Source organism: Mycteria americana, chromosome 2 (genome assembly GCF_035582795.1).
Source record: "Mycteria americana isolate JAX WOST 10 ecotype Jacksonville Zoo and Gardens chromosome 2, USCA_MyAme_1.0, whole genome shotgun sequence".
NCBI lineage: Eukaryota > Metazoa > Chordata > Aves > Ciconiiformes > Ciconiidae > Mycteria > Mycteria americana.
This window is the reverse complement of record NC_134366.1, coordinates 148,386,402-148,399,298: the sequence shown is the minus strand read 5'-3', so window position 1 is coordinate 148,399,298 and position 12,897 is coordinate 148,386,402. Positions and strand designations below refer to the sequence as shown.

General features: G+C 38.5%; 1 protein-coding gene across 7 annotated transcripts in view; it reads left to right on the top strand.

The window, feature by feature from the left end:
* The window catches only part of TRIQK (triple QxxK/R motif containing), a 62,658-nt gene extending 53,748 nt beyond the window's left edge, over positions 1-8,910 (top strand). For all 7 annotated transcript variants that reach the window (XM_075494930.1, XM_075494929.1, XM_075494931.1 and 4 more), the window contains one exon: positions 5,859-8,910. In XM_075494930.1, coding sequence (XP_075351045.1) covers positions 5,859-5,972 — 114 coding nt within the window. In that variant the 3' untranslated portion in view covers positions 5,973-8,910. The remainder of the gene's footprint in view (positions 1-5,858) is intronic.
* The last annotated feature ends 3,987 nt before the right edge of the window (positions 8,911-12,897 follow it).

Below are 12,897 nucleotides of genomic sequence, written 5' to 3'. Positions count from 1 at the left end.
GTGGTATACAGAGGCCGAAAGTAATGGGAGTTCTTGGGGAGAGATTTTTTTCACAGGCTGCAAGAATGAATCAGTGGTCTATGGGATAGATGATGAAGTTTTCTCTCTTGTTGAAAGGTAGACACAAATCTGAACAGTAGTATTTTACACCCACTTGCAAAGACATAATCAACTGCAGAATACCACTCCATAGAGAATTATTAGCAACATAGTACATTGATTGAGCTAAGGAAAAAATGTTTCCTAAAAAAGTGAGAGCTTACTGTCTGTCATTCTTTTGCGTATCTACTTCATCTATTGTGTAGCTAGCTAGCTCATTATTAAGAATTTATCTCATCTGGAACAAGTTATGTATGAATAGATAACAGGACATTCCTAATGTATTTTGGCAAAGGGTATTCTCTGATTTCACGCTGTTCATAATCTGCTAAGTTAGTGAACTACATTTGCCAAGATAAGTTGGGAATATAGTTTCATAGCTTTGCAGAAATGAAGGCCACAAGGGACTATTAGATCATTTGATCTGGACTTCTATGTGTTACAGATCATAAAATTTCATCCAAATACTTTCTAGGAAGTCCAAGCACTCTATAATGGCCAAAGTACTGGGTCTTCAGACCAGCTTATGTGCCTCACATAAAGAGCAGGGCAGCTTAATGTGCCACCAGTGAACAAAGTGTGATATTCCCAGTAATCCCAGTAGTCAGACTTTGATCCCTGACCTTGAAATGAAAGGGAGGAGAAAAAATGCGTACAAAGAGAAAAACAAAATCAGATTGCTCCCATCTGACCCTGGCCTGACCTGTACATGTAAGTACAGTAATCATGGTGGTTTGAGCATGTGGACAAGATGCACCAAGCAGGAGCTTAGGAGGATTTTCTGTACCATCTCAGAGCAATAGTCCATCTTTCTCAGGCTTTGGTTCTACTTATGACCGATCTCTAACACTTCAAAGGATAGTTGACAACAACAAAACCTCAAATCCCAGAAATGAAATCAATACAACTGGAGGAAAATTTCATGAAAAAGAAGGAAACTTCTTTTGATGCTATATAGAAAATTCTGAAGCATGAGGTGCCATTACTTTTAACATTCTGGTACTTCAGGGGTTCAAAATATAGCACTGACCATGTAAGTAATCCCAGTCTTGCCAGGGCACTGAAGGAGGGGAGCATTCTGGAGGGCTGAGTTCACCAACTCCAAGGCTGGCAGCCAGGACCTCCTTTTCACACAAGCCCAAGCTGAAGTATTCTTCCTGATAGCTAAATAAAAATGTGCTTTTTTTGAGAGATCTGACCATAAAAGACTCATAGCCAAGGAAGTCCATATTTTCCCCAAGAGGTAACTGAAATGTTCAGTCATTCTTGCTCCTAGGAAATGGCATCTTATTTCAAGACTGAGCTTATCTAACCGCAGGTGGACCTTGAGAGGTTCTTGTAAACAAGATAGAAAGACCCCACACTGTGAAACGCCTTACTTAAATACAGGTGTATGACATACATAGATATTATATGCTGTAACCAAACTACCTCTCAGTCTTCTCTATGATAAAATAAATACCAGTCATCTCCCTACTGGAAGTCCCTCCGCCTTTGCACATCCAGAGGTCACACTGAGGGAGTGGTTACCCCTTAAATCCAAAGACCTTTTTAGAGTTACGGTTTTCAAGGCAGAGTCCTCCACTTCGTAAGTAGTATCTACATCTTTGATACCTGTAGATATTATATTGCATTTAGCTATATTAAAATGAATCCTGTTGCTTTGTGATCATATAGCCAGGCCTTTTAGATGACTCTGTAATAGTACCTTGTTCTCATTATTTGAGACAATAATGATCTTTGTTCCATCTGAAATTTTTACCAAAAAAAAATTATAACATAAAAATTACTGATAAGTTAATAAATTACTTTTGTTACCTTGTATTAGATGTAGAATGTCCTGCATTAAGGAAGTAAACATCCATTTTTAAATATGATTTTGTTGAAACTCTAAAAAATGGTCACAGTGAATGTCCAGATAAAGTCTTCCAGTTAGAAATTATATGAGATAAAAACGTTGATCATCAAGTCCATGTATGTTTGTTTTATTTCTACAGGTATCCTTGGTCAGCATGATTTTCTTTTCATCTCTTTTCAGAAATAGCTAGGGATAGTTTAGCATTTCAATAGCAAAGACAGCAAAGTACCGCAAACAGCAAAGACAGCAATTTGTGGTACTCTTTCACCTAGTTTTAAGCTCGTTTTGGATAAAAAAAGGTATGATCCTCTTTGGAGGACAATAAAAAATATGTAAAAAATCTGAGATTTCCTGAAAGTGTGATACTTCTCTATATGTGTAGGATATGATGCTGCCATACACACTGTCCCGATTTGTGTTATTATAGCCAACATTTTTTCCTCACACCTATTTTTTCATCTCCTGATTAACCTTGTTTAGATCCCAACTCTGCAGCTTGCTCCATCAGGGTGAATCTGAGGACATTATCAAAGTATTTTGGCATGAGAGACAGAAAACTGAGAAAAAATGATAGGAGAATTAAATCTATGTTATGCTGTAATGGCATGTGTTTCTTTAATGGAAAAGTTTCTGAAAAACTTAACCAAGCTGAAAGCAGTAGGGTTCTACAGACATTATTCTAAATAGAATATAATAGAAAATTCTGTTCCTTTCAAAGGCTTCTTTGACTGTACTTTGGTATTTGAGAGCAGGGATGTTATTTCCTAGTGTTCTGTACCATGTTATAAAGGAAAAAAAGGAGGAAAAGCCCTGTGATCATTTTAAGTTTATTTCTATAGGACTTTTTCTATATTGGTTAATTATTCATGGTGAAATCCTCTGAGTAAATGGATTTGGCAGAGGGATGATGGGGATGATCCATAAAGTGCAAGAGAAAGTGAGCTATGTATGCCGAGCGGGGAGTATTTTAACATTTTATTTCTATGCATGGCTTAAAAAACAAATAGCAAAGCCTGATAAGTGTAAAACAAATTAAAGTGACAATATATACTGTTGTTGCAAAGACAGTATAGTGCTGTAGCATCTCATTTGCTATTTACATTGCAAAATTTACGTTTATAAAAGTTCATAAACTGGGTGCAATTCTTAAGAGACTGCATATGCCTAGCTGAGAGCCAGGTGTCCTTTGTTAGGCCATTTATTTTAGACTTTTGTTACTCTGCCTTCTTCAGTAACTCAAAATTAAGGTTCTTGCATAATTCTCAAACCTGGAATTTCAATAAGGCTTTTCATTCCCAGGGTTAATAAACACTGATCCAGCCACCCAGTTCCTAATGCCGCTGTAAGGAAAGTAGTATTGTTATCTCAGTGTTATTCACTGTAAAACTTAGGCAGAGGAATTAAAGAACTGCTCCCGTCAAAGCAGTTACTGGGCAGCCTGAGAATAAAAATCAAGATTTTCCCAGTTCCACTTCCTAGAAAGCAAATCTTTAATGCAGACATTCCCCCAAATTTTCCTGCTGCTACCACAGCGTTCCATAAGGGAGCCTGGGGAGAAGGGAGAGGAAAGGTGAACCTATTGTAAAGCAGAAAGCATGGCATCCAAACAAGGGAAAAAACTTTTTAACACTGGAATGAATTTGCTCTCTGTGTCAAGTGTGAACGGTGCCTGCATTGTACGGTTTTGTTGTCCACTCTCCTGAGCAGATGGAGCTTGCAGTTGTATGTCACTTGTTTATTACATCCTCTTAAGATTAGTAGCTGTGTGGCCAGATGGGTCTGGGAGCACAGCTGTGGATACAAGGAAATAAATGAAACCTGTCTGATGCTGCCATGCCCTTTTGTGAGATACTGACGTGTTGCAACTGCAACAAAGCAAAAATCACTTTCCTTTAATATATTAGTGAATTAGATGTACTTTCTTTTTTTAATCAAATCATATGAAATCAGGAGGATGAGGTTCAGAGGATGATATAATTCTAAGAGGAAAATGTAGTTGAAATCTGTAGCAAACAGCCTCAGCAAATTTACAGGAGCAATTTTAATGTGGTAAAATAAATTTAAAGTACATCTCAATTAATCATCCATATAAAATGTAAAGCAAAGGTTTCTATAGAACAAAGACTCCTATAGAGCATACGCCAACTAGGCAGTAGTATTTCAAAGTTTATTAGATGGCATATGTTGAATTATTGATCCAACATTCTGATAAACTATAAAATGCATTCATGTAAATGCAAATGAAATGCTGTTCTATAGAAGAATGCCAGATTATGGGCTAGACTTTAAAAAATAAAGCTAACGCAGTTTTAACTCCTTCATGGCAGTAGACACACAAAGTTGGTCACAAAGCCACCACCGATCTAGAGATATTGGATGGAATTCGTCCTCCAGTGCAGGTCTCCACACCAGAGATACCATCTCCACTCCCCTTCTAGTCTAAGGGAGGAAATAAGCATTTTTAGGAAGAACTCACCTGACCTCTTCGAGAGGACACAATGAATCTTACACCAAATAGGGTCAGATTCTCTCCTTGGATGGTAAAGGGTGTCTGATTGTCTAGGCGCGGTGTAGGCATCTCCTTTTGGTCCCACTGGCAAAATAGATTTGATGTGGCATCTTCTGTACCAAGTCAGATTAGTTGTTACAAAGTCACTGAACTGTTTTTCTTCTCTCCTTTTAAGTATACAGCTGGATTGTTCTGATGCAGGTGGTTTGTAGGTTACCATGAAGCTGAGATTGGAAGGGGAGGTTGTTACTTCTTTTTGTAGAGGGGAAAACGGTTTTAGGAGGTACAAACTAACTTTTGAGCAACTCAGTGCATGATTTTAAAAATACATCATGATGATAAGGAATGAAGCAGTGCCTGTTGTTAGCTGTGGAAATGGCACTTTCTGTGAGCTGAAGGAACATAAGGATTTTTCTCAAATTTATATTTCTTCTTTCATTGTCTAGCAAAATGAGAGTCAACACTATAGGAAGTGTGCTGTGCTTTCCAGGAAAATAAAAACTTAAAAATCTGAAATACTGTGACTTTGAAAGAAGTAGTGTTATAAAAAGGATGATCATACTGTGATTTATTATATCTGAGATCTAAAGTTGGAGCTTAACAGAGTCCAGCCTTAAGATAGAAATTGATGATAGGCAGCCACATAATGAGTATGACGTGTAGTACAGAAACATTTTTCTGCTTCTGAAAGCTGCTATAAATCATGTATACTTTGGAAGACTCTTTTATGTTAATTAAGGAAGATGCAGCAAGTTGCAATATTTTATGGGAAGAGAGGCAAGTGCAAGTGCAAATTGTTGTGCTTTTTGCCTTATTGCAGAGGGGAAGGAAGAAAAGTTTCGTCCAATTCTGAAGGATTTTGTAGCTCCATATTGTAATGCATGCCAGGAGGCTGGGAGGTAGAGGTAGCAATTTTCATTGACTTCCACCATACTGTGTTTGCTTCATTAAAAAATTACAAATTTGTTGGCAAAAAGCAGTAACATATTGCTAGAAAACATCAAAATTCACAGTGTAAATTCATAACTTAAATTTGTGTTCAAAACTGTGGTTTTTGAATTCTGTCTTTTCTTTTAAAAAAGAAGGAATAGCATAATAAAAGGATGTAAAGCTCCTATTTCTAGGTCAGACCAAAGATCTTTAAGCCAAATGTCCTATTTCTGGCAGTATATCAGACTCGCCAAAATCTTTATTACGTGAATGGACTTTATAACATTCTGAAATGGTAATCACAAAGAAGAAATCACTAAAGTGTCAATGCCTTATGCAATTGTATATGTCTGATGTTATTTTGATGTGCATTATAGAAGGGAAATAATACTTATTCCTGATTTATCTGAAAATATACTACTGTTTCTAACAGGTTTTAATTTTTTTCTCTTGTTTCTACAGGAAGTTGCCCTTGTCCTTGCAGCTATACTGGTATTTTTGTTGGCTTTCTATGCTTTCTTTTATCTTAACATTTCCAATGAAGTTGACCTTGATCTGGATCCAGATGAAAACTAGCAGATGCGATGAATCTGTCATCAAGATTTCTTCAGCTTGAACAAGACTACATAGGAACACACAGTCCCTTCACTGTGAGACAGTAAATGATGCCATTTCTTGCAGTCCAAATTCATAAGAAAGTTTTGCAATACGTCAGTCACTTTTACATTCCAGATCTCCAAAATAAGAGAACACTCGTGCCTGGCATGTGTATTTGGTTAACACCAAAGCCAGGAGCAGCAGTACAATACATGAAGTTTATTGTTTACATTGTTTTTTTCTCAGGCAGAGAACTTTGATGTCAAAAGACAGGTGCTATTATTATCATGGGTATTGATGCTGACTTCACAGGAGGAGAGTCTGCCTTGACTAAATTTAGGAATCAAAGCTTCCTAATAGCCAAATTACGTTCCTTTTCCTTTTCCAAAGGAAGGCAGAAATACCAAATAAAAAGTCTTTCCTTGATTTGTAGTTAAAATATATCAAAACCCCCTCATCCTTTCTCTCCCTTTTAATCTTTCTTGTGCGTGTGTGCACACGCGCGCGCATGAAGATAGAAGGAAAAAAAAAACCTTTTTAGAAGCAGTCTGTCACCTCCTATATGGACTTAATTTTATGTCATCCCAGATTCTGTGTGCCCATATATCTGCAGTAATCTTTTTCATTCTTTTGCCAACTGTTCAGCACACATGTGTTCTGTCAGAAATGGCACCTGCATGACAGAAGCTCTAACATTCGCATATGCCTCTGAAACACAGTTCTTTGCCTCCTGTGCTGTCTGAACTAGTGTAAATAGAAAGTTCAGTTGATGTTGGTTTTAATTAGTGTATTGCTCTATTATTAATATAAAGTAAAAATCGTATTTTAATTATACTCTTCCTGCTGGTTGTGGTATCAACTTGCTCTACCTGTTAGGGGGATGTTGTAAAAAAATTGCTTTCCAGTTATGCAATCATTTTAATCATCAAACTAATGTGAGAAGTTGTAAGTATTAAAAAACCTTTTTTTTCATGTGTACTAATAATTGGGAAAATCTTGGCCCCATGACATCCTTCAGTTCTTGCAAAGTACCTTTCAGAATATGCACTGTAGATAACATTTCTGATCCCTTTGATAACCACAAGCTGCTTGCAGAAGTCGGTATGTCAAAGCAGCTGCAGGGAGCTGTAGAATTCTGGCTTTATCCTGTTCTGCTTCAGCTTTGGCATATAACTGACCTTGTGGTTGTAAAGGTGCAGTTTTGATCCTTTCAAAAATGTGGTCAGTCTTTCTCTAGTTCGGATTCACTTTGATACCAAGAAAAGCATAGAGCCATTGGTGCTGAATGTGGCAAGGGAGTTAGGCAGATTGACTTCCAGAAAAGTTGTTATAATTCTGAAATTCTATTAGCAGACTAGCTTGGCTTTATCTTTAATATCAATTTCAGGGCTGAATATTGGGTTAGTTGCAACTAGATATTTACTGACTTGTTCCAGAAATGCTTGACTAAGATTTCTTACAGTGATTTTGAAGACAAAGAGATACAAATCATAGCAAATATTATAATGGAAAATATATTTATTTTAAATTGACACAGTCCCATTATCACCACTTAAGGAACTTAGATCAATACAGTTAATTCTTAAACCATACAGTAACTATGACCATATACATTATGAGTCTCTAAGGATCCATTTCTTACCTGTCATACTCATTCACTTTATGCAATGCAAAACAACTCCTCTAGAAATTCAGAGTACAAGTCTTCCAAAAAGAATATGAAAGAGAAGCATAAACATATATGTGCAAATATTTGTCATTTTCTAATTATGACTGTTAGAGACACAAAATCCTAACATTTATGGATTCATATGACTTACAGTCCGTTAATACTTGCACACATGACCAAATGCTTAGCAACATGTTGCATTCGTGGTGAAGCATTATCTGACACATGGCCCGACATTCAGTGGAGAGAGAAGCATATCACAAGCTGTCTCCTTGGATGTGACATGCCTTTCACTTCACCAGTGCCACACCGCATGTCACAGAAGCTGCAAACCTCTCCTGTTACTTTACATGAGCAATTTTCTTGTTCCATAAAATGCTGGAAGGATTGCTTTCTTAATGCCTGCACGTAGCTCTCTGGGTGATGTGTGGCCTGAGAATGATGTGTAGTTATCCCCTTCATGCAGGTTGTCTCCTAGCTTACTTTCTGAATCAGTTACATGAAAAAGCAAGCTATTCTTACTGTCAAATTTATGAACATGAAGCTCCTGGAACAGGAAGATTGTATTTCCCATAATTATGACTCAGACAAAATCTGAAGCGCCTATATATGTGGTTGAAGCAGCTTCCCTGATTTGTGGCTTATCAGTCCATGTTGCCCACGAGTGCCAGAGTTTGCAGTTTTTCTGTTGGCTTCATTTAGGTTAGGCCTCTTCATTCGCATGAAAGATACTCTCACGTAACAAGAAAACTTCCTTTTGCTTAGATAAACTGGAGAGACTTCTGTTCGGTGTACATAGAAATACATGGCAAATATTGCAGCAAATACACTTTTTCTCTTGTCAGTACCATAATTTCTAATGGGACTATGTCAGTAGTTTTTTAAAGCTAAAAGCTCCCCCTTTTCATCAAAGTATTAATCCTTGGTTTTCTAAAAGGCACAAGCACAACAATATTAGCAACGAGGTCTGATTCTAAGCTTACTAATTTATGATTTCCCTGAGTTCACTGAAATTACAACTGATTTACTCCAAGGGAAAATCAGAATATGACCTGAAGTTACTTCTGCTTTCTGGAGCGCTACATTGTCCATGCCTGATATTTTAAAGTAGAGACTGATTTTAATCTTGCAAACAGATTATTTTGCCCTTAATTATATCTGAGATTCAATGCCTCTTGGTTTTTGGACCACCTATTTTTGTATGAGTTGCTCAGTGTCTGTTTTAATAATAAATGTATTTTTACTATTTTTGTGCTCTTATTAATGTTGGATGTGTCACACTGAATTATATACACATTTGAAAGGACATTAAAGCAATCTAAACAGCGCAATGTTCAAATGTGAGCAGTGATACTCACCAGTTTTAGAATATCTGGATTATTCTAGGCAGTTCTAGCACCTAAGCTCATGTTAAAACTAAGCGTAGCCTATTGAATACTTAAAAGACAATGAAGAGATCTTCCCTTGGCATCCTACGCAATACCAATAGAGCAGATCTCTTTCTGCAGACAAAGTCGTTCCATGTAGCTCCCATCAACTTCAGACAGGTTGACATTATTATAAAAGTAATACTTTTATACGCTTGTTTCAAAGGAAGATTGCTGATGAAACCATTTACACAGCTGCCTTGGCTTAACGGGGCAGGTTTTTTCAAGGATATTCACCTCTGGGGAAAGGGTAGATGTCAGTATTGTTGTTGCCCTCTGCTTGTGGAGTAAACTGAATTTCTTTCCAGCAGAGGCTGTGGAGGAGATGCCTGTACCGAGTCCTCGCACTGTGGGTGGGAGCAGGTGTCCCATCTGGAAGAGTCTCTGGCTAGGAAGGCACAACAGTCTTCCAGCAGTGATTTTGCTCAGTAAATCTTTCCTCAGCAGTTTTCCTTTTCCCTTTGATCCTACAAAAGCAGAACCAGCATGTAGACCATCTCAGGACAGAAGCCTCAATATAGTGGTTTTACTAGTGCTGCTGGTGAACATTGCCAAGGAAAGGCTTTAACTCTATTTCCTAGAGTCCATAAATATATTTTACTGGAAGCTTAGGAGGCATGTTAAGCATTTCCCTAATGGACCCTAGAGATATATTTAAACTTTTCTTGAGAACATTTTATTTAAAGTTCACTTGCATATCATGCAGACATGTTATTCGGGATCTGTCATAGCACCTTCCATGCATCAGGCCAGTAGTAGCAGGAACAACACGTAGACTGTGAGATTATGCCGCAACACGTAACTGCAAACATACGAAAGATGAGCAAACTCATCCGTTTAGGTGTCATCTAGAGTAGTTGACCTAACAAGTTGTGTTTGAAAACAGACGGTTTTTAAACAACCCTACTAAATGAAGGCACAGTGAAAGCCCTACAAAGCCGGTCATCCCATTTCCATGAAAATTTCTACCATGGAAGAGGCTTATCTGCTGACTTAGGGCCAAGTTTTGAATGCTGCCCTTTCAGGGAGGAAAATGTTGCTAGCAGCTGCCGGTAGAGTGATGATTCATTTTGCTCTGATACGGGATTGTGCCTATAAGGCACAACTGAGCCAGTTGGAGAAGGTCAAATGCATTCAGGACAATTCTCAGTGAAGGACTGTACTTGAAACGCAGACTAGGCAAGTTAGAGTGCCAACAAACAGGATACTACAGATCTTGATCGCATTTCAAGTTTTACTTACAGTAGCATAATAATTAGTGGTGCTTATGACTAAGAAAATAACAATATGGCACATCAATAAGACAGCAGAAATGTGATGTTGGAACTGGTTCTTAAAAGATTTTGTAGTGGATTATGCCTGCACTTTGGGAAATGAATCCATGAGATGAATAAACTGGCAAAGGTTGTCTGTGATCTTATGCTTACATATTTTTCCCTGAAAGAGCCGACGGAGATATTTTGCAACACTTTTCCCCATCATCCTCTTAGTTTGCTGTAATACATTCTTTTGTGGATGTATTTCTACACTTTTCCAAGAGTGGAAAATTTTTTTTGGTAGTTCATCAATGCATTTAATTGACAGAATCGTCTACTCTTCATTTTATCCCCCCCTTAATCACAACGAAATTGGTAAGGAGACAGCCAAAATGTTAGGTACCAGTGTCTCTCAAGCAGATGTCACACCACTATTTTTTAGCTCGTTTAAATGAATAAACATACTAAACTGTGAAGTATTACATTTTAGATTTTTTCATTAAAAAAAAATGGGACAATCTGTTTACTGTCCTTAATTGAGACAACAATCCTGGTGGTTGCCAGGTTTGGCAGTTGTAATGATGAACTATAAATATTGGGACAAATCGACTAACTGGTGATTGTGGAGGATAGTTCTAGTAGAAGCCTCATTCTGCATGAATACTTTTTTCAGTGCTATATTTTTTCTAGCTTCTATAATTGTTATACTGGTTTTGCATGTTAAAACCACAAATAAAGACATGACTAGTCAAACAATAGGCTTGATTCTGTTGTCTTATTCTGAATCACTAAAAAAGCAGATAAAAGCTCACAGCCCTGCAGCACAGTTCATGCCTCGCCCAAATTCTCCCTAAAAGGTGTTTGTTCAGGTCAGTTATAAATGTGAGCTACGAAGCGATTCAATTTTCTGAACCTTGGAAAAACTGAGCAGCATACAGTTCGTTGGGAGTTTGCCATTCCACAAAGAGATTGTAGGAATTTCAAAGAGCGAAAGCCACAGGAGATGGGTATGGAGTTTGGTGACAAACTGATGTCATTCTCCTATCGCAGTTCCTCCGGGAATGAGAGTGGAAGAAAATCGAAGTAAAATGGGCAGTTCTTCCAGGAGACAACCACCTCACAACTCACCGTGTTGCTCAGGAAGAGGGTGGAAGAAAAGCTAATTCTGATATCAAATCAGAGCTCTCTTAACTTCTTATTTTTCATAGGGGAAAAAAAGGGCCAGGAGGACATAAAGATGTCTGAAACGAAGCAGCTTCTCATTGGATCAGTGATTCATTTATTTAAGTAAGGAATTTATTTAAGGAGGGTTTGGCGGATTTACACAAAGCATAAGTCAGGCTAGTTGCTGTTGCCCTCATGTATAAAAACAGTCACATTATGCCAAGCTAGAGTAGCTCTGTGTGTCTGTTACTGAGTTAAATGTAGATGTACTGATACTGGCAATGTCCCCATTTCTCTAGAGACACCTTCTCCTGTGATACTATCAGCAGAGAGGAGGGACAAGGAGGGAAGTGGCAGGGGAGCCCATTTGCTGATTCTGCACTCCTGAAGCGTCACCCCTGCTCAGTGGGGAGCTGCTGGTGTTTAGAGTAGGACTGCGGTCCTGGGTCGCTTTGGACAGGCTACAAAAAAGAACAGCGCAGAGCTTAACCTACAGGGTAAGTCTCCTACCATCCACTGGTGCCTGATTTGTTGCCACAAATAAATAGAAGCTGAGATGTTCAGGCTTTTCACTTTTATTTATTAGGTTCTCAGGGAGGTGCCAGAAAAATTGTCTTTTGTTGTCCTTTTGAAACTTGTTTCTGCATAGTTGTTTCCCTTAGCGCCTGTGGGACTGCTTTCCAGTCAAAGAATGCCACGCTCGTGCCTACCGCTTTTGGTAGGAAAGCTGTGGGCATTACGCTTTTGCAAGGAGGGGCTGGGGAGCGACCTGCCGTCTCCCCTGCTCTCGCCTGGCCGAAGCTGAAGAGGCCTCAAGTAGCTATTACTGTGTAATATTGTAAGACTTGCTCTGGTTTGGGAAGGACAGCAAATTCTGATTTCAGGGCAGCTTTATTTAGCTTTTCCTGCCTGAGGAGCCTTCAGAGCAGCCCGCACCGTCAAAGTCAGGTTTTTGCTTGCTTCCGTTTTGATGGCTTCCTTCAGCTTCCCATTTAAAAGACGAGCTTAGGTGCTATGGTTGTCTACTTAAAGCACGGCTGTTTTAACAATGGTACCATGGGTTCTCACTGCCCTAATGAGCTCGTGACTGTTCCTTCTTAAAAGGCAGACAATCATATTTGTGTTTATCTGTTCATTAACTGTAGCCGTTCTCGAGCTGCTCTTCTTGGGCAGTACTTTCCTTTGTGCCACTGTGTCTCTGCTGCTCCAGTAATAACGGGATGTGCTGAACAGAGAAGAGAGTAGAGCGGCTTCTTCAGGTTATTACCAAAGCCACAAATTCATTTAAAGTTAGGCAATATATGTCAGGGAAATTTTCCCAGTGTGGTGTATAGATTCTTATTTTGAAGAGCAGCTCTTTAAAACCTGCTCTGTTCTTGTGGATGCCA